The sequence below is a fragment of the Toxotes jaculatrix genome, chromosome 16 (genome assembly GCF_017976425.1).
Source record: "Toxotes jaculatrix isolate fToxJac2 chromosome 16, fToxJac2.pri, whole genome shotgun sequence".
Classification (NCBI taxonomy): Eukaryota; Metazoa; Chordata; class Actinopteri; family Toxotidae; genus Toxotes; species Toxotes jaculatrix.
In genome coordinates, this window is record NC_054409.1 from 20,753,607 (window position 1) to 20,776,875 (window position 23,269).

Here is a 23,269-nt window from a genome sequence, read left to right on the forward strand (position 1 = left end):
CTACAGGACTGTTTTGAGCTAATGGACTGGAACATGCAGACAATGCAGAGCTTCCCAGCTGCACAACATGTCAATTTCCATGTGGACCCTTAAATTGCATTAAACAGTTTGCTGTTGTTTTTTTTGGTTTACTTTAAACAAACCCTGGAAAACAAATAAAAATAAATCCCTTCTCGGGGAAGGAGAGGGCTTCCAGGGCTGTCTACAGGGATGAAGTTAAGTTGGTCTGAGGGTGTTAAAAAGGAGAATTAAAGATAGAAACACAGGGGCAGAATTGAAGACAAATTGCAATAAAACAGTATGAAGGAGGTGCTGAGTGGGATGAGAAGGATTACTGGCTACAGGACGCCAGGCCAAGTGGGGGAAGAGAACAAAAATAGAGTGAATAACTTAAGCCTGTTTTTTAACAGGTTCAACCGGGAGACCAGGCCAGCTGCACCCACTCCCCCAGGTTGACAGGCCTAATGAGATCTCTCCACACAATGTGACTGATTGCACTACCGCTTCCCCACAGACTGTCACACCAGGGTTCACCTCTTCAGCCCCAGACTGCCTCCTCCAGTCACTCCCGCCTCTGCACTGACCACTTTACCATGAAGGGCAAAAAGGGGAAAAGGCCTGCAGGAGTCTTGGTAGAGAGCAAAGCGGTGCAAGGAGGATTTCCAGCAGAGAGAGTGGCGGCGGAACAATCCTGCACAGTAGACACTTGAGGGTCAATATCAACAGCAAACTAGAGTGGCCTGAGAACACCGAAAGATCATAAGAGGTCAGAGTAGGCTGTGCCCTTAAGGAGGGAACTACATGTTCCAGCACAGTCTGCCTTTTTTTGTATGCTGGTGCGGCAGCAGACTTAATCAGAAACCTGAAGGAAAGGGCTGATAATGTAACTGTACATGGCACAATGGCATGGAGGGCAACTGGACCTGTAGGCCTTGAAGATGTTTCACCTCTCACACATATCCATAGACCCCAGTCATATAAATGAAGGGATCTCTTCATAGCCAGTATGGACAGGAGGAAACTTACAGTGACCAATGACTATTTCAATAGATAAAGATAAAGTTGAAAAAAATGAAAACTGTTCCTTTAACTTACCTGCATCTTGAGTTAGCTTGGATAAAAGAAAAAAAAAACTAAAATATGTCACAACATGTACTTGTTTAGACAACACAAATAAACTCAGGGACACGGCGCACTAAAAACTAAATGCAGGGTGGCACAAGACTGCTCAATCAGTGCTTTCGTCTCAGTTTCCAAATAGCGATGCTAATCAACTGTCTACAACACAAACAAACTATTACACTGACACTGACACATGCACAACTTAATATAATCTAACAGTAGACAGCAAGAAAACAAAAACAGCAGACTGCCAGCTACGAGTAATGTAAACACCATCAGCTCTGTGTGAGAGGAACTGTGTCGCTGCTTGATTTTGATTGCTGCTATCTTTATCACAATATCCAGCCTGATTGCTGCAGTATTCACAGAGGTGCAGTTGTCCTTGAATTATAATAAAACCTATACCTGCCTGCAAGGCCTAAGTAATATTAAGATTTGTTTGCTCTCGCCACAAGGTGGTGGTGAGAAAATCCCAAAATATGCATTCATGTGAAATCGCTCCATGAATTTATATTTATATGTATATGACTGCGATCTCAAGCGCGCTTCCACAGTACAAGTAGATGTGGGAGGCTATAGTATATATTATACCAGAGTGAGTGAAAACTACTCAGACATTTAAAACCGCAGCTGTTAACAGCAAAGCGCTGTGGTAGGTCAAAGATGTTTTAACTCAGAGTCACAGATAAAAAATATGAACAAAATATTTAATTCAAACTAAACTTTGCCATTAAGTTAGAAACTCTCAGAGCCAAATAAATCCTGGCATGTGGGCTGCAGCTATCCATGCCATATGAATGCAGGGGATGTTTGTCTACAGAGCTCTGTGCAAGCTGAAGAGTGTGCGCACACGCACACGAGCACGCGCGCACACACACAGAGTGTAATTCCCTTTAGGAATACATCACCAACACACCTCTATAGATTCTTCATTCTGTGCACGTTCTCTGGAGTTATACTTGGCTTTCATAAGGTTTACAGCTTTTTAATATAAACTACAGCATTGTATTTAGACAGCGATAGTTTTTTTAACAACATTTCTTATGTATTGTATTGAAAGACAAAACAAGAAGATCATACACCTGATTTCCTCAGGCAGCTCACCAGATGTTGTTGAGAATTGCCAAGATTGCTTTATTTATGGTCTTACTTTTTTTGCCATTTCTACACCTCAAACTCCTCGCAGGTTTGGCTGCCAACAAAATATACAGAACAGCATAATATTTCAACCACGTACCTAAAATAATAACATAGTAAAGCATTATCTGTATTTGAACCCCACCTTTAAAAAAAAGTTTTAAAAAATAAGTAAGAGTATTAACTGGTAATGGTCCATGTGGAAATCAATAGCAGGAAAAAAAAAGTTCTGCCAGTTTTACCAGTTAGAAGTCAGAATTGCATTGGGCTGTACTGCATCATTATTTTTGCTGGAGATTGTATTTACACTTGGAGGAAATCCCAGGTTTGAAATGCCTGTGATAAAAAATGAAATGAAAACTATTGACAAAAGTCTGAAAAGCCCTCAGCCAATTGCATGCACTGTTTAAACAGTCCCTAACTGAAGCTTATCGGTTTTCTGTCTGTCAAGTCACCAAGGCGGCAGGATTCAATACTAAACCAACATCAGTCAAGCTTTATCCTGCACTACTCAGCCCATGTGGTGAAAACCATTTTTATGATCATCATATTATTACCACACAAATTTGGATGCTGTTTGGATCTGTTCACATATCACTAGCCATTCATGTCCAAAGAATGTGTTCACACTTGCTTACATGCCTGAGGTTTATATGGCGGTCTTTTGGTATACTATTTATACTTTACTTTTTCTTTACTCCTTCAACAGCCTAGTTTTCTCTTCAAGATCAATAATGTTTCATTTCATCCGCTGGCTGTTTGTTTCCAATATAAAACCCTGCTGTTGGCATATTAGGCTGCAAAGGGACCACTACCCACATACTGTACCTCCAGGCCATGGACCCACCCTCCACTCCATCTAGTGCTCTGCATGTGGTCGCTATAATCCACTTAACTCTCCTTCCCCTGCTATGATGTGGTCATCCTTCCAGCAGGACCCCCCTCCTCTGCCTCCTGGAGTCTAATAGTGGAGTGACCTCCCCACTTCAGTTAGAATATCAGACTTTTACAAGCTCCATCGATTGAAGAAGTACCTCGTATCCCCCACTCTCCACTCAGTATATTCTAGATGCTTTGCAATATATTTACGTGTGAACACCTCCTACCTAATATCCACCGTTTTTTTGGAATTTGTCAGTTGAGTGTAAATTTGACTGTTCCTAACCTTTAGTATCACTTTCTTGGACTTTTGGTGACTTTCCACTGCAGCATACATGTCATGTCACTCCAGGTGAGACCCTCTGCTAAATGTATAAGATGTAAAAATGGAAATGTAACGCTGCTGCTCTGTACCTGCCAGATCTACGTGACAGCCAGAGCATGGAGGTGCTGGCTCATCACAACATTCATATCCTCACATTCTGCTGGGACCATGACAGCACAGTCAATGTGGGTGAGCTGTAATCAGTACACGGGTGTCCTGGATAGTCTGTACTCTGCGGACTCTATATATATTGTAACAAGGAACAAGTCAGGCAACAGGGAGAATGGGGAAAAACAAACATCCCAACATCCATTCTCATGCACACATTCAGGCAAACGCTTTGGTATTTTCCGGAGAGACTCAAGTTCACCAGTAAAAAAAAAAAAACTAAAAAAAAAAATGTGCATAGACTCACAAACTGACAGCCCCATGCCTGCATCCTTGTACCTGAGAATGAAGGAGTGCCGCGGTGCGAGGCCGGGGTCATGGTCAAGCACTGGTTGTGGTGAAAGGTCAGCAGACAGGGAGATTCCAGAGCCTTGGAGGAGCAAGGTGACGTGGTCGGGGAGCAGCTCGGGGGTCTCAGAGGTGAAGGTGATGGAGAGGAGCTGGCCGTAGCTGTAGGCTTGGTGACCCAGGAATTTCTCTAATGTGGGAGAGGGAAGTAGAGGTTGGATGTTTGAGAGGTGAGTGGAGTCAACTATGCCACCTATGTAGTAAACACAGACATGTAACTGTATGCATGCAAGTGTGTCGTGGTAGAATTTAGAAATGTCCTCCCAGCTCCTTCCTCTTTCAGTCTGTGAGTGTCTATGTGTGTGTATGTGAGGGCAGAGGGGTACCACATATAGTCCACTGCAGGGGTCAAACTGTAATTAACCATCCTCTCATCTATGGCTCATTACAGTTTTCTGCCTCACCCCCTTTTCTGCGGTGCTTGATCCCAACCCCCAAAAACCGTGTAAAGAAAAAACATGCACAAGTTTTGATATTTAAAAAGAAACAGGCAGAAAAATGTAAACAACACTACTGTAGAAAGCATCAGTTATGTTCTAAAAATGAAAAAATCATAACAATTTCTATAAAAAACCACTACGCTGCCATTCTCTGCCAGCTCTGGGTGAGTGAGTGGGCAAAACTGACAGGTTGCATGCTTGGTTGCCACCTTGTTTTTGAGCGTAATCGTGTGTGAAGTACATCCTGAGCTGTTCTGGGGGCTGGGAGTGCTGAGGACTTGAGTGGGTGATTCTGCTTACGAGGGGCCTCTGGCGTCAGTTTGGGCAATTCAACTGCCTGATCGTCTAATATCTGCTCAACCAACAGCCCTCTTTTATCATCTGTGTTGTGCCCCTGTGTACATCCACCGCCCACTCTCACTGTGACACCTGTGCCCCAATTAATCAATGTTTTCACTTCACCTGCAAGAGTTTGGCAAGAACCCACTTTCTGAAACTCTGAATTGAGGTTTTTAGCTGTGGAGAAGCTATTACGTTTTAAAGTAAAAAAGCAATGCAATTAGTATTTGAGTGAAGTCTAAACTGTTTCTTCTTTCATTATTTCATGCATTTCAAGGTCCAATAAAGAATACCATTTGCTTTGCAAATCACATAGTTTGGTTTATTATACATTATATTATTAGTATTCCTATTGTATCTCTCAGCTACTTTTCCAGCTGCAGTGACACTTGCTTTCTGTTTGGCACCAGTGTAAGTGAGTTGAGTTAAAAACATTTTTTTGATTTCTCTAATTTGTCTGTCCTGATGGGGCTGGTCTTTTCCACAGTGACAATGTCCCCATCCATAGGGCATGAGGGGTCACCGAAGGCTTTCGTACTCACCTGATCTCAATTAGTTCTGGTGGGACACATTGGCCCAACACCTTACTAAGACACTTCATTTTAGTTTTTTCGTTTTATTTGTCACAGTCTGTATTTGTATTTATCATTCAACTCATCAATATCAGTATGTGTAGGAAATGAAAAACAGGCAGTGATGAAAGGGGAAAGGCTTCAATTACATGGCTAATCAATAGCACTTTCTGTTCTTAGTCCAATAAGGCATCATTCATGTCAATGTGACTTCAGAATCAATAGGAATAGATAATTACAGCCAATCAGGAGCAGGGCGAGCAGCTTAACAACCACAAATCATCACCAGTGAAGACAAAACACTTTCTCAAGTGAAATGAGCTGTCACAGATCTCGGTGTAGTTTCAGAATCAATACATATTGATGACAAGGAATAAAAAAAAAAAAAAAAATCAGCCAGTAAGGAAGGAAAAGAGGCTTAGATTAAATCCATCACCACTTAGACAGGAATGCTTTCAATGAGCCCTCTCACATCTAAACATCTTAACCAGTGAAAAAACAACCAATATGGAAAGGGTGCAAGGACTAAATGAAATGACCGATCAATACGCACTCCCGAGTATGTCAAGCCACCACTCATACCAGGGCAAATTTAGATCCAAACACATAAGTGACTCAACAGGATGTGGTGATTGGAGCTAAACTACGCCTGCTCACTATGTTCAAGAAACGAAGAGACAAAAATCAGAAATGGTGCTAAATGTGCACCAAAACTGATGAAATAGGAAAACTGAGTGGGGAAAAAAAATGAGCACAGTGAAAGACAAATAGATAAACTGAAGCATAAAATAATTCAAGTATTTATTTATTTAATATTCTGTAGAGAGACAAAGCTGGCTGTAAAGAAAAGATGTAAAGCTTTATATTTATTCTCCCATTTTTATTATTTAACAAAGTGAAATCTTTATTGAAGTATTCTGTTATATTTTTGACTGATCTGAAAACATTTAATTGTTTTTTGTCAGTTTCTCAGCTGCACATAGTGCCTCTGAGCTAAATGTGTGGAGGTTTTTATAAAATGCAGACATCAACCCGGCTCTCTGGTCTCTGAGATGCTGCAAATTTGCTGTTTTATAAAGTTTGGTTTCTTCAGGCAGTTACTCAGACGCACATGCTACTTAAGCTGCACTCAACAAAACAGCATCTGCCAGCAGATGGCCATTGTTGCATTAAGTTTATAAATGAGAACAGTCTCAGCAGAGCCACTATTTTTTGGGGGGGAACAGAAAACAGGCAGTTAGCTATATTTGGGGAGTGACGCACTGTAATAATGAATAATGTAAGAAACTCATATTCACAGAAAATAAAAGTCAACAGATATTACTTTTGAAATGATTTATAGGAAATATATACTGCATATTCCTTGCATAACGGTGGGTAATGAGCCCAGTAATAATATTGTGTGACTAAGCTAATATTCTCATATTCTCTCCTAAAGTGCTCCCTTATGATTGTAAGAGGTTATGTTTCAGGTATAGCTTGCTGGCCATTTCTCTGCTGAGGTCTGATTTGCATCAGTGGGGTTCCTGGGTCTTCTCTCTCTGTCTATGAGGACAGAAGTACCAAAGAAATAATTACTCACAACCCTAACAGACCGTTCAACAACGGCCCCACTGGGGGGCCCTCTCCAAAGTAATGAATCACTATAAAAAAAAACAATGAAAGGATTATTCATGTGTAAGTCTGATCTGCTGTCCATGTATTGCCAGGGATTTATATTCATTATTTTATCTCAAATGACAAATAGGAGAGAATTAAAAAGTTTAGAAATCTCTAGATACCAAAGCGAGAAAGCTGCGCACATGTGAGAATGTACTGTATCTCCTCTCACAATGCTGAGATGCACATTTTCTTTGTAGCATTCGGTGTATTCCTGGTACCATCTGTCAGTTAACTGATCAGTCAATCAACAGGAAGGTACAATAGGTGAATTATCATATAATTCATTCACTAAAAATTCACTTTCTTGCCAAGAGTTAGATGCAACGGCCAGGAAATGGTTAGGTTAGCTTAGTAAACAGACTGAAGCAGAAAAACACAGCTAGCCTGGCTCTGTCAAAAGGTAAAAACAGAGCCAGAGCCAGAGCCCACCCCCTCAGGAAGAGTAGTGTCTTTCCCAATATGTTATAGTTATTTTTTTTTTTGGCAATATATTTCAAACTGTTGATCAGACAAAAAAAGCAATTTTAAGCTAGTTCAAGATGTCAAATTGAGCTCTGAAAACTGAAAAATTCTCAACAGATTAAATGATAATAAAAGTAAGTGCTGCAGCCCTGCGTTAGTCCAAATGATGTGTTTATTCGAATCAGCATATTAAAAAAAAAACAGAGTGGAAATTAACCAAAGCTTCAGTCTGTGCCACTCTATTTCCATTTTGTTTCTATGAATCTGTCAGAATGATCTGAAGTCCACTGACTGTGCAGCTGCTGACACTCTGCCAGGAGCGCATAAAGCCGCTATCACAACAAGTGATAGATGCCCGTATAACTTTTGGGGAATGGTGGAGGAGCTCACGATCAATCAGGGGGTTTAGACTTTGCTCCAACCAAATTAAATCAACTCCATTTCAATTAAATCACTGCTGCCTCGCACAAACACAAGTCCCGCTGAGGCTCTAACATCGACCACCGTGCAGACAGTGTGAGGGCAAAGGCTGGATGGACAAACTTTAAAGTTCTAAACAGGTCCAATACTGTCAGTACACTGAGTCTCACACTAAACTGCACTGCCTGCAGTCGCAAAGGACGTGACCAGAAACCTGATTACACGAAAGGAAGGAAGTTTCATTTATATTCAAGGGAACTGCTAAACCCCAATATACATCATATATGCATATGCAGACTTAAACACAGGCACATTCGGTAAACCTATGAAACCCATGATGATTTATTTCTGTTCTTTAGTTGAAGTAACAGGGGACCAAGTGGAGAGTGGAGCAGAGCAAACTCGGGGTCGAGTGTGAGCAGAGATCAATTCAGAGGACTTGTCTCAGCTCTGAGGGTTCTTGTCCAAATGTAAATGAAGGAGTCATATTGTTCTTTTATTAATAGTTGTTTAGACCAAAAATAGTACTGCATTAAAATACAAGGGGCTTTGTTGGTGTGGGAACTGTGTTGCTACAGGCGCATAATGAAATGATGGAGGAAGTATGATTTCATTAATACATACTCTGGAAGGTTATTACGGCTAAAATTGTTCTAGCCTGTCTCAACAATTAAAACACACTGTTGAGCAGAAATATGTCATTCATGTTATAAAGTAATCTACCAGGAACGTACGAGTGTGTCTGATAAGCCAACATAGTTTCTTTCTTATCGTAAGTTGATCCATGTGATTTTGCCTGAGCGTACAGCATCGGAGCCTCCATTGTGCCAATGCTGTGGTCTGAAATGAAGGAGAATACTATATGTAGGTCTGAACAGCCTTAGGGCCCCAATGGTTTTAATCAAAGTGCTTGCCAGATTGTCTAACAGCATCAGAAATCCCCTCATCCCAACACTTTTCCGACTTTGGAATTGGCAGGACAATTTTTGTTGACTTTCCGAAACAGACAATCTAACGATCAGATCTACACGGTGATTGGTCAGGTGTGTGGAGTTGAGAGAGTATTCACAGTCTGAATTTCTTCAGAATGCTCTCTTGTGCAACCAAGAGCAAGGCCATGAATGAGAATTAAGAGACTGCCCAAATGATTCATTGTGTAAAGACAACAGACGCTGAAGACAGAGAGCTCTTGGAGGGAGGTTGGGGAGGCCGTGGGATGCAGCCAGCAGGGGGTGAGAAGGGGGTGTAACAAACACCTCAGTTTGTTACAAGAATACTGCAATCTTTTCTCTCCTCGAGCCTCACTCAACCAACCAATCATTCACTTTCTAAATCCATTGACTTCACCTCTGCTTCTATTTTTCTGTACTTCATATTCCTTGTTTTTATTCCCTACCTTCCCTCCCTTCTTCTATCTCTCCAGTCAGATGACAAGGCCTCCAGACTGGATTACATGCAGACATTGGCGCAGGTATCGCTGAGGTTGTGTGAAGCTGCAATTGCCGCTTAAATCAGAGTGACAGGTAGCCTGGAGCTGCTCTCATGGATCTTTGCTCCTTCTTTCTCTCCTCCACTCCTCAGCTGTGCACAAGAGCAGCCATATGCTGCTCTCTTGCCTTCTTGTAGAGGGTTATTTCATTAAAATTCTGTCTATCTTTCCCTCTTCTTTCCTCTTTTCTTACAGTCTCCCCGCTGCTTCAGACTTGGCAGGTTGGCCTGTGCTGCAGATATGGAAAGGATCAACATCGCAAGCTTCTCAGCAGATGGCTGTAAGGACTTATGTTAGATGACGTCCCCTTCAGCATGAAATGCTGCTCAGCCAAGAGAGCCACAGTTACTGTCCAGCAGATTCAAGTGGTGACCACGGTTGTTGGAGGCAGGTCAAAGCAACTGTTTGGGGAGGTACTTCATGTTTGTCTATGATAGTTCCTGGCAGCTGCGCTCAAGTGGTCAGTCTGTTGAGTCACCACAGGGACTTGAACTCCGCCTGTGTTAACTGTCAAGCAGATGTCCAGGATCAGGAAGAGGACAAGTGGCAATGCACATGCTTCAGAGGGAGAGTGTTCCCAAGTGCACACACGCAAACACACACACACACACACACACATACGTCTACCTACGCAGATTTATTACTTGACACACTAGTAGTGAAGGGAAAACAGGAGGGAGGACAATTTAAGTCATTTACAAGAATGAAATGTTTTCATGCAGTGAAAAAGAGGATGCAATGCTGACGTCCTGACTGGCGTAAGTGCAATGTTGGCCTGTTGTGAAAGTCAAGTGAAATTCTGCACTCTCCCTGTCTATTCCAACAACTCCTTGTCAAACACTATTGAGGGAGAATCTGTGACGTCTTATCCTCGTCCAAGCACCAGCTAATATTTCTGGAGCCAGGTGAGCTACGCAGATCCCAAACGCTCTTCTCTCTTGCATCACCAGCTCAATAAAAAAAAAAAAAGTGATGATTGAATCCTGTCTCTTATGTGGCAGCTTAAGCCCGGGACAAACTACGGTGACAAATACATTCCTGGGAATCATAGAAATTGCAGTTTGTATGGTGTTTGACATGGAGTTGTCACTCAGAATTATCTCTTACTTTGTTGAAGAACACAGTGGAGGGATTTCAGCACAAATATAAATTAAAAGTAAAAAGAACAGAGACAGAGGCAGCGTGAGAGAGAATTCCAGAGCTACTTCCAAAGCCTCTGCCGCTCTAGTCTAATCTTTAAAGTAACTGTACACATGCACCACTACAAAAAAAAAGGCAAGAGAAAATGAGATCATTAATAGGGATGGCAAGGCAATAGATTTGTGCATTTATTATGTGGAGAAACAACATAAACAAGCACTGGGCGAAGTAGATAAGCAGGCTGCCACAAAGCTGCTCTCGGCCAGTTGGACCACTAATCTGTGTGGCCTACAGAGACGTCACTATAGACTGTGTGAAGAAGAAAGCAACTTAAAAAAACCCCACTATTAACCATGTACACTTGTAATTACACATATAGTGCATATGGCAGAGCATGCAAGCATTCATTATGGACTTATGCTCATATCACGTGTATGCACATGCACACACACAAAAAACCAGCCAAACTTGCAGATCCAGAACTTATCAGTGCATTTCTAATGACATTCTACAAATTATGTCTGACCACCAGGCTTTGTCACATCCTCTTTCGCCTGTGAAAATTTCATCTTTCTAAAAAAAGATGCCTCCAAATGGAGTTGTTCTCTGTGATCACGCATTTTGGGCATTAAACCTCCAGGATGCGGAGTTAATGGGATTGCTCCTGTTTTGCTTCCGGCTGTGGACTGCATGGTGGCTGGAGGGGCTGTGAGTTGATGCCTAGAACCGACTTAGTGGAGACAAGAGGAAACCAAGCCAATTTTCACTTTGTTGCTTCTCCAGCAGGGCCTAGACATCCAATTCCATCAGGCCTTTGCTGCAGGGGCAGCTGATAGAAATGGGCCCTAAGTCCTGTAGCAGGGCCAGTTTATTCCCTTATCTTCTAATGGCTCTGATAAGGAATTGGAAGAAATGGTGTCAGAATAACTGCCGTATGACCCACTGCCAGAGACCCTGATTAATCTCACTATACGAAACAATAGGAACAAGCTATGAGTATTACACATGCTCTACTAACACTAATATCAGCAACAATATGATTGAAGCTGCAACTGCTGCTTAAATCAGAGTGACAGGTAGCTCAGAGCTGCTCTCATGGATCTTTGCTCCTAAATAAATCCTCCAGCTGTAGCAACAACTAGAGGATTTATTATCTAATAACACAACTGTCAACAATGCTAAAACATCTTCTTTGGGACTCTAACCCACCCATTTGACCCAACCTGAGGTAATGATCTGTCCTAATGGATGAATTCAAATCTCTATTATTTTCCATTCTAACTCACCAGGAGCTTTGTAGAAGCCAATGTCGTCCTCACTGAGAGGCAGCAGGTAGACTTCACCTTCCTTCCACAGCAGGGGGTACTCCTGTCCTCCAGTGAACTCTCCCACCCAGCCATCCTGATCTGAGGAGGTTAAAAAAAAAAAAAAAAAAAAAAGGTATTTCAAAATGTGAGCCATAGCTATTCTCCTCTCATGATATATATGATAAATACTAGTGTTCAAAAAGAGCTTAAGTGGTTTTAATATCTGTGATTTTTATTACATATAATAAAACCTTATTAATGGCTGGAGAGCCTAAGACAATACCTTCAATAAAGTCGGAAGTGACGTTGACAGCAGCGTAGTGACTGGATGAAGAACAGGCCAGGGAGTGGCCAAAGCAGAAACAAGGCTGACAGCCTGCTGGATTTACTTGTTGTAGGTTGAAAAAGCCTGGCTTGCATCTGTAGGTACACACACATACACACCCTCGTGCTTAAAAAGTTATTAACATGCAGATGCTGCATACACGCTTCATTGCAACTATTTACCACGTCCTTGCCGTAGTGTTATTCTTACTAATCTCTTTAAGTTGTTCTCACTGCAGCAGTTGGCGATGCTGGCCACTGCAGACTGCAGCACTAAGGAGGAAGGCACCAAATGGAGCTCAGCTGCATAGACCCTGAGCTCTGACCTACGGACACTAGCTGGCATATGGGTGGGAAAGGAACACTGCTAAAAATCAGCCACTACACTAGTCACATTACACAGGAGAGGGGCCTGCTCAACGAGCCATGAAATCAGCAAAAAAGTCAACAAACAGGGAGCACGGAATTATTCAGTGGTTGGAGACCTGGGGCTGTGTGTTTTCCTAATGTCACAGCAAATTTATCCGTTTGATCCTGCATCCCAGAGGAACAAGATAAAAACAGACAGGGAGAAGCAGAGGCTTGGTTATTGACATATTGTTACAGCCACACTCACTGTCCACAGAGTCCAAAGGATGGACAGCCCCAAAAATGAGAGAACTTTTTAAACAAATTATTCCCGAATCTTTACTTTTTTTATTGTTCACCTGTTCTTCTGAACACTGAAGAACACCTGTTCTCCAGTGCGTCATTCCATCTGAATGACGCACTGATCTATCTGCTGGGTGTAATATACTTAATTTATATTTTCCAACTAACAAATATAATTTAAATAAATAAAATATAAATGTTTTGTTCTCAAAATTAAGACAAATTAGTAATGACTTCAGTTGTTCTACTGTGTAGGACTTCCAACAGTTGCCTTGGTAACCACAGGCCATGTACGCACATAGGTGACGCAAGCAACAAGCTTATAACACACCTGTTACAGCTCTGTCCCTCCACGTTTGGCTTGCAGAGACAACGTCCATCCAGAGGAGAGCAGTCGTCCACACTCCCGCTGGGGTCGCAGTCACACGGCCTGCAGACCAAATGTGACATGAAGAGGAAAGATTTAAAACCACTACATCTAATGGATATGTGTGTGTGTGTGTGTGTGTGTGTGGGAGAAAATGATGTATAGTTCACAAAGAAGAGCTAAGAATGTCAAAGACAAGGACAATTTAATGTCACAGCTTTACTGATCTGCATTAGGGTAATCTCTATTTGCTTGCCCCTACCTCCAGATCACAGATGGTCAGCTACACAACAGCAACTCTGCAACCAGTGGGGTGTCTTGCTCAAGGAGACTTCAACAACATGGATACCTGTCTTGAGGCTTAAACCTGGGTTTCCCTAAAAACTCACTGACCCCGTCAGTGTGTTTTTGTCATCGCTGCACTCATTCAAAAAGCACAACAAGTGTTCCTGTAACAAATCACCAACGCCGAGATGCTTGATAGCACACAATCCATCATTCAAAATTTAGACGCTGAGCAAACAACCTTGATAAAAGCAAATGAGTAGGTGTGTGGGTCAGCAGTGTCTTGGATTATGTCAAAATGTGTTTGATCACCTTCATTGATTGATTACTTTTGTTTGAAACTGTAACACAGAATCTATTTTTAATGAGGTGCTATTACAAATAATTCAATTATCCCAAGGCAAGCCGTCTCTGCTTGTTTCTGCTCCAGTGGTCTGAGTAATTCACACCTCAACTCAACAGCCTGATTTTGCTGCATGAATGAGAGAAAGGTGTGTGTGTGTGTGTGTGTGTGTGTGTGTGTGCGTGCGTGCATGCTGGCATGAGTACGCGTGTGTATTGATAAAATCTTTGTCGTGAAAATAATTCTTAGTAAACTACAGGCCAAATTACACTATTAAATTGCACAATTACATCATCAGCCTTTACATCCATTACCATTCATTTAAGCTGTGTTTTTGGCTAACTGGCTAACTTAGACCCAAGATTCATTAGTGGTGCATTGCTTTGCATGCACACTAGGCACCTCTATAGCAAAGCTATAGAGGTACCTAGTGTGCAATGCAAAGCATGCACACTATTGTTCTTGCGGTTCATCTTCTTCTTCTTCTTCCGTGTCGACTTTCGGTTCGCTACTCCTCCCACACCGTTGAGCGCACACTAACAAATGATACATCAAAACGTGCGGCTCGATCGGACTCGGTGTGCTTGTATTTTGTTCTCCAGAATATTCACGTTTCGCGAAGAAATTCGCGAAAAACCGGCCGAAATTTTCCCATAGAGAATGGCTGGGAAATTTTCAAAAAAGTCGCAAATTCTCCCCTTTTTCAAACAGTATCTACTCTGGCATACTTTCACCTAGAAACACCATTCAAACTGTAAAATGTAGACACAAGTCTCGTGTATTCGGGGTGTATTCAACTTTTTCAAAAGTTGTGTAGTTTTTGAACTGTGAGCTCCAACTGATCATGAGTGATTTTGAAAAAATTCAGGCTTTTCAATGATTGTGTATTGCGGAATGTTCCAGGCTAGAGTGGGAGGTTAGAGTGGAGAGGCTTTAAAAAAACTCTCTGAAATTTTTTTTTACACGACGACTACGGCCACAAATTTTACTCTACAGCAGTGAAATTCTCCAAAGTTGTAGCCACACTTGTCCTCTCTCTCACAATGTGTTCATTTTTTCTGTAGGATTTACGGTTTTTCTTTTGCGTGCCTTTTAGTGAGAAGAGGAGCTCTCAACTGCTCCATTGACTCCAATGTTAATCGAGCAGAGGATTTTTGGAGAAAAGCAGAAAATCCCCTTTTTTGAAACTTGCTGTAAAATCCACATTTTAGACAGTAGGACCATAAAAAATAGATTCAGGTCTTCCTTAAAGTCTTCTCTCTTTGACGGTGCCGTTTGTTTAGCGATACCATGTTTTGTTTTTCCATGGATAGCAGTTGTTCGGCAGGCCCGATTCGGCCGAAAATGAGCTCGTCAGAGCACCTGTGAGCTGCCTCAGCGGCGGGAAAGCTCATCCCCATGGCAACCGTGACTGCAAGAGCTGTGGCTCTCTCTCTCCCTGTAACAACTCTATGTCTCTCTGTCTTTGTAATTAAAACTATAGCAGAACTATAGGGGTCAAAAGGGGGCTGTGCGTAGACACAGACACACACACACATACACACAGTCAATATTTACAGAGGCACACAGACACACACACAATAGTCAATACTGGGTTGTGCGAAGGCACACACAGACAAACACACACACACACACACCCACAGTCAATATTGTGCGGTGCGGCAGCACCGCACAATATTGACAGAGGCACTCAAACACAAACACAAACACAAACACACACACACACACACACACACACACCCTCACACACAGACTCATACACACACACACACACACAATAGTCAATACTGGGTTGTGCGAAGCACAACCCAGTATTGACACAGACCCACTCAGGCACACACAGACACACACAAACACAGACACACACATAGACAGACTGACACACACAAAGCCAATATTGTGCGGTGCGCCAGCACCGCACAATATTGACAGAGGCACTCAAACACAGACACACGCACAGACTCATACACACACACACACACACACACACAATAGTCAATACTGGGTTGTGCGAAGCACAACCCAGTATTGACACAGACCCACTCAGGCACACACAGACAAACACAAACACAGACACACACACACGCACACACACATTCAGACACACACACACACAATAGTGTCAATACTGGGTTTTGCGAAGCACACAACATTACTAGCAGTGCAATGCACCACTCTCGCGATTTCCCAAAGGGAAATTGTCTAGTTAGTGGTGCATTGCTATGCATGCACACTAGGCACCTCTATAGCAAAGCTATAGAGGTACCTAGTGTGCAATGCAAAGCAATGCACACTACTGTTATTCTGTGGATTTTTCTTCTTCTTCTTCCGCCCCGACTTTCGGTTCGTAACTCGTCCCACACCGTTGAGCGCACACTAACAAATGATACATCAAAACGTGCGGCTCGATCGGACTCGGTGTGCTTGTATTTTGTTCTCCAGAATATTCACGTTTCGCGAAGAAATTTGCGAAAAACCGGCCGAAATTTTCCCATAGAGAATGGCTGGGAAATTTTCAAAAAAGTCGCAAATTCTCCCCTTTTTCAAACAGTATCTCCTCTGGCATACTTTCACCTAGAAACACCATTCAAACTGTAAAATGTAGACACAAGTCTCGTGTATTCGGGGTGTATTCAACTTTTTCAAAAGTTGTGTAGTTTTTTAACTGTGAGCTCTAACTGATCAGCAGTGAATTTGGAAAAAATCAGGGTTTACAATGAGTGTGTATTGCGGAATGTTCCGGGCTAGAGTGGGAGGTTAGAGTGGAGAGGCTTTAAAAGAACTCTCTGAAATTTTTTATTTACACGATGACTACGGCCACAAATTTTACTCTAGAGCAGTGAAATTCTCCACACTTGTAGCCACACTTGTCCTCTCTCTCACAATGTGTTCATTTTTTCTGTAGGATTTACGGTTTTTCTTTGGCGGGCCTTTTAGCGACAAGAGGAGCTCTCAACTGCTCCATTGACTCCAATGTTAATCGAGCAGAGGATTTTTGGAGAAGAGCAGAAAATCCCCTTTTTTGAAACTTGCTGTAAAATCCACATTTTAGACAGTAGGACCATAAAAAATAGATTCAGGTCTTCCTTAAAGTCTTGTCTCTTTGACGGTGCTGTTTGTTTAGCGATACCATGTTTTGTTTTTCCATGAATAGCAGTTGTTCGGCAGGCCTGATTCGGCCGAAAATGAGCTCGTCAGAGCACCTGTGAGCTGCCTCAGCGGCGGGAAAGCTCATCCCCATGGCAACCGTGACTGCAAGAGCTGTGGCTCTCTCTCTCCCTGTAATAACTCTATGTCTCTCTGTCTTTGTAATTAAAACTATAGCAGAACTATAGAAGTCAAAAGGGAGCTGTGCGTAGCACAGCTCCCTTTTGACAAAGACACAGACACACTTACACATACACACACACACACACAGTCAATATTTACAGAGGCACACAGACACACACACAATAGTCAATACTGGGTTGTGCGAAGCACAACCCAGTATTGACACAGACCCACTCAGGCACACACAGACTCATACACACACACACACACACACACAGTCAATATTGTGCGGTGCGGTAGCACCGCACAATATTGGCAGAGGCACTCAAACACAAACACAAACACACACACACACACAGACTCACACACAGACTCATACACACACACACACACACACACAATAGTCAATACTGGGTTGTGCGAAGCACAACCCAGTATTGACACAGACCCACTCAGGCACACACAGACACACACAAACACAGACACACACATAGACAGACTGACACACACAAAGTCAATATTGTGCGGTGCGCCAGCACCGCACAATTGACAAAGACCCACTCAGGCACACACAGACACACAGATACACTGAGACACACACACAATAGTGTCAATAATGGGTTGTGCGAAGCACAACCCATTATTGACACAGACCCACTCAGGCATACAGAAACACAAGTACACACAAATACAGACACACTCTGACACACACAGAATACACACAGACACAGACATAGACATAGACATAGACATATATATATATATATATATATATATATATATATATATGTATATGTATATGTATACATATAAATGCGTGTGTGCATATGTGTATATATATGTGTGTGTCTATATATATAAAAAGAGAGAGAGAGAGAATTACCAACTCAGAGTTTCCATCTCATTTTATAACATTCATTTGTTGGAATTATGTCAGTTTTTATACTTTTTTTAAATTTACATCTTTGAAATAAATTTCATTTCAGAGTTGAAAATATAACATACATGTGTTATGTTTTATATTTTTATGAAGGTTATTTATTTATGGAAATTCTTTTAGAGATAATATTATTTTTTTTAAATATTTTTTCTAATATTACAAAAAGGGATAACTTTTCAAAATCAGTGTTGTTGACATATCCTAAACTGATAATCCCTGCACAAGAAAATACACTTTGCATTTGCATTTAAAGGGTAAAAATTAATTCACAGTCTCTATACATTGTGAGGAGTGGAGTTAATCACCAAAAAAATAAAAAAAGAAAGTAAAAAAGTTAACGTTTGTGTTTTCATTAATGTGTTGTATTATAATACATTAATAAAAATAAATATTAATAATGAAATGCAGTGTGACTGCTCGGACTCGAACGTGTGAACGGCGCATACGTGTCTGTGTCAAGTTCACAGATATCGGCCATCTGATTTGACAGATCACGTCGGATGAGACACAGGAAGACTCTGATTGGACAGTTCCGTGTGCATTTTATTTCGCCTTGATATAAAAGCACTGGCCCGGGGCTGATCGACACCCTTTGATCTCATCATAGGTAAGAGGCTGTTCTGTTTGACACACATTAGCATACTGAAATTGTTAGTAAAGGTGGTTTTACTGAAGCTAGATATTATTGACGTGTGATATATAGTGATTTCTCATTATTGTGGAACAAGTGGATGTACTTGTTTTTGGTCGGTCTGTTTCTGTACAACTATGTTAATCCGAGCTAGCTGCGCCGTTAGCTCCGCTAGCGTCGTCCGCTAGCGCCGTTTGCTTGCTTCGTCCGCTTCCTTTGCTTCGCCAGTTAACTGTTGAGGAAGAAGTAGCTAAAGAAGCTAACCAAGCTGCGTATGTCCGTTATTCTTTAGCGGAGCAGCAGACGGAGCCTCCTAGCTCCGTTAGCCTCCGCTAACAGAGCCGGAGCTCCCCTCCACTGCTCGGAGTCACGCTCTAAGCCAATAGCGGTGACAAACATTAGCGTACTGACATCGTTAATAGACGTGAGATTACGCTAGACATTACTGTATTGTGATTTCGGTTAATGTGTTTAATTATTTGTGGTCGGCCTGTTGCTATATAAGAACCTTAAGTCTTGCTATCAGCTAACGCCGGTACACGGTTGTGGTACATCGGTGACATCAAAGTCAACGCTGTTCGCTCCGCTGCTGAGAATCGCGCTATAAGCAACAGCAGTGACTTTGTCTTTTCTATAGAAAAGCATTACGCTCAGCGAAAAGCTAACGGTGCTAAAAGTAAGCTTGCTGAAGCTAGACATTACTGCCTCATGATTTGTTGTTTAGTGTGTGACTGTAGTATTAAATACTGCCTTTTGACCAGGGAAAAACACCGTTCTCCCTGTGTTTTTGCTTTTGGTAATGTGCATTTTGCTGTTGGTAAAATCTGTTACATTTGCTGAAGTTGGTGTTATTTGTGGGTGCATATTTATAGTGTTATAGCAGTGACTTTGCTTTTTCTATAGAAAAACATTACGCTCAGTGAAAAGCTAACGCTGCTAAAAGTAAGGTTGCTGAAGCTAGACATTACTGCCTCATGATTTGTTGTTTAGTGTGTGACTGTAGTTTTAAATACTGCCTTTAGACCAGGGAAAAACACCTTTCTCCCTGTGTTTGTTTGGTTGTCTGTGATAAACTGTGACTTAAAGTATTTTTTCTGGAGTTGGAAAAATATCATTCTTAATTTTTTTTAAATAAAGTTTTACACTCTACCTTGATTAAGTAGAAAATGAAGTATTTCATACATGAGTGTTTTTGCTTTTGGTAATGTGCATTTTGCTGTTGGTAAAATCTGTTACATTTGCTGAAGTTGGTGTTATTTGTGGGTGCATATTTATAGTGTTATAGCAGTGACTTTGCTTTTTCTATAGAAAAACATTACGCTCAGCGAAAAGCTAACGGTGCTAAAAGTAAGCTTGCTGAAGCTAGACATTACTGCCTCATGATTTGTTGTTTAGTGTGTGACTGTAGTTTTAAATACTGCCTTTTGACCAGGGAAAAACACCTTTCTCCCTGTGTTTTTGCTTTTGGTAATGTGCATTTTGCTGTTGATAAAATCTGTTACATTTGCTGAAGTTGGTGTTATTTGTTGGTGCATATTTATAGTGTTATGGTAATTCTTTGTCTTGAGGAATAAACTATTACTATAATACCATGTATTATAAAAATGTATATAGTATTATAATTACAATCTATTATTGTTATAAATTATGAGATAGAATTATAAAGTAAATTCTGTGCCCACAGACACACACATCATGACAAGCATAGATGTTTAACGTGTCTGTTATGCTATGAGCATGTTCCTACTATTGACTTGTAACATTTGAGACATTTCTTTTTTTTGCAGATAAGATTGAAGGTTTCCAGTGCTGTCCCAGCTATTGATCGTCTTTCTCAGAGCAGTATCACCACATCACCCACACACAAATTCACTACATCATTGTTTCATCACTCTCTCTCTCTGCTGTAATCTGTCCTCACATCTGTGTCACATTTCATTTTATATATTAAGTTAGGCATATTAGGTATAGTTTAGATTTAGGTTAGGTTCAGGTTAGTTCGTTAGGTTAGTCTATCTAACGTTTGAGAAGCATTTCTCTTGTTTTTTTTTTTTTTTTGTCTTGAACTTCTGTCGGCAGGATGCCAAGGAAGTCCAAGAAGTCGGCGGCGGCGAAGCAGCGATGGAGGAAGCTCGACCTGGAGGAGCTGACGTCGTTCGCCCCCCCCCTGGAGGTACTTACACAGTAGATACGTTTCTGTGTTACAATGACAAATGTCTGCATGAAAATGGCTGTAGAAATGTTACATCTGTTGCTTTCTTCATAAGTGCTGAGTTCAGTATGGAACTGCCATGTCTTTGATGTTACTGTTTCATCAGACGGTGTCCCCCCCGGCTGGAGAGGAGCCTTCCAGAGGGTCAAGGACCAAGAGGACCAAGGAGACCCGCCCCCCCTGCTCCCGAGCTCCAGTCAGCAACGTACGTTACTACCACAACTCACTCTCACACAGACATAGAGAGACAAGTTTAATGTGCTTACAGTCACACATGTACTTGTGTTTAAAATGTTTGTATTACTTTTTAAATTTGTGTTATATTTTGTTTGAAAGTGTTTGTTTTTATCTTAGCTTTATTAAATTTCACTGTTCATTTTATGAGATGTAAAGTCACCTAGAGAGTTTTGAAAAATGTTTATGATTATTATTGTTATTGTATCTGTCATCAGGCGGTTGGATCTTCACCCCCAGCCAAGCCGTTCTGGAGCCCGGGTGATGTGCGTGCCGAAGTTCGTGCACGTGAGTATCTACCTGTTTTATCCCTAAATGATCCGTAAATCTATTCATCATCAATATTAAACTTTTGAAAGTCATTTTCTTTCCTGTACTTTTTTACTGGTAAAAATGAATGATTGTTGACATTTCCTGCTTTGCTTTCCTTCATTCAATTTTACATTTATCTGTCTTGTTCTTTACTAAACAGGCCGCGGTACTGGTTACCGCCATCGGGTGCTGAGGTGGCCAACTTCAAAGCTCACTGGACGGAGCCACAAGTTGGTCATCCCACCGGAGTCTCCTGACAAGAAGGTATTGTTATTATTGTGCAGTTTATGAAGGAAGTAGTTGATCTGGAGAGGCGTAAATGATTTTCATGCTAAAGAAATCTTCTCTGTTGCAGTTCATTCTGATTGTTGGGGACTCCCATCTCCGGTCCATTGCTGACGGGTTCGCCGTGATGCCAGAAGCTAAGTATTCTTTTGGTATCATGTCAACCCCTGGGGCTCACGCCGCTGAGCTGCGGACTGAGGTCCAACATGTTGTACTTCCTCGGTCCCCTCATGCTGTCTGTGTTCTAGCCCCCAGTAACAACCTGACTGCCAGCAGGACCATCGACGAGGCGGCCGTCGACTTTGCTCGTTTCCTCACTGCTGTGAGGAGCCGCTGGCCGGAGGTAAGCTTTATTTTATGCCTGTTGTATTAGTAGTAGAAGTACATTGATTAATTAGATTAAATGTATGAGTTTTTAAAAATTAATGTGTTATTATTTTAATGTGTGTGATTTTGAATGAAAATGTAAATTGGTAAGAAACATGTTTTGTTTTGTAAAATTTTGTTTTCTACAGGTCTTTGTGCTGGACTTCCCGCCCCGCCTGAAGGAGGATGAGACGCACCAGGTCCTCCTTCGGCAAGAGTACCACCGCGTGGCAGCTCGTATGGGTGTGTAAAAAAATAAATATCATCTCAATAAAGAGAAGAATAAGAAATGTACTTAAAATGTGTGTGAAAATATAGTAATGAACAAAAAGTCAAAATACATGTATGGATGTTTTAATGACTGTTATTTTTTTTTTCTCCCTTTTATATTTTTAGGGTTGAGGTACTTCCCTGCGGCGGAGCACTTCCCCCGTACGCGCTTGGAGCTGTGGAGCAGAGACGGCGTAAGTAGTATATCTATGTGTGATAGAAATATTCTAATAATTCCTTGTGTGTTTATGTGAAATATTTAGTCAACAGCACCTACTTTTTTTTTTTTTTTTTTTTTACAGTTGAACTTTGTCTGTAAATGGGTTTCTATTGTTATGTCTGCAGGTCCATCTGTCCGACCGTGAGGGGATGGGGATCCTCACGCAGTTGCTGTGGAGCACCACGGACTGGTTCCTCGAGACACCGCCTCCACCTCCCCAGGTGTCTCCTACACCTTCACCGCCACTTAGGAGATTCTCTCCTAAGCTGGTTGTGAAGGGTGAGGTACGTGCTCCACTGTCTCCTGACCCCTTCCAGTGGAGGGTTGTGGGTCAGAGCAGCAAGGTAAGGTTTTTCTTTTATACTATTTTGTGTGTTTACATGTGTTTATGAATACATTTTTCTCAACGGGTTCACAGTCGTAATTATAAAAGCACCTATTTAATCAAATATGTCATCTAAACTTTACCAGTCGCAGGTTTCCGGCCAGGCCAGTGTGGCTCAGCAGCGGGTGAGTTATTTTTCTAACTTTTTTTTTTTTTTTTTGTCCTTCAAGTTAACTGGTGAGTATTTAAACTTTGTGTATTTAACCAGACAAATGTTCATGTGTCTTTGTCTTTTTTTGTGTCTTTCACAGAAGGAGGAGTCCTTCCTTCCACTGAATCCAAAGTGGTTCAGTGGCATGGCTCTTCGTGCCATGGAGGAAGTGTCTCCTTCTGACCTGTGTGGCGTGGTGGACTGCAAGTCTCC

General features: G+C 41.6%; 1 protein-coding gene across 2 annotated transcripts in view; it reads right to left on the bottom strand.

Annotated features, from left to right (window-relative positions):
* Nucleotides 1-23,269, bottom strand: part of lamc3 (laminin, gamma 3) — a 121,438-nt gene that overhangs the window by 40,294 nt on the left and 57,875 nt on the right. For both annotated transcript variants that reach the window (XM_041059177.1, XM_041059176.1), the window contains exons 7-10: nt 13,117-13,215; nt 12,094-12,230; nt 11,790-11,909; nt 3,911-4,109 (exon numbers count right to left, since the gene is read on the bottom strand). In XM_041059177.1, the coding sequence (XP_040915111.1) occupies nt 3,911-4,109; nt 11,790-11,909; nt 12,094-12,230; nt 13,117-13,215 (555 nt within the window). The remainder of the gene's footprint in view (nt 1-3,910; nt 4,110-11,789; nt 11,910-12,093; nt 12,231-13,116; nt 13,216-23,269) is intronic.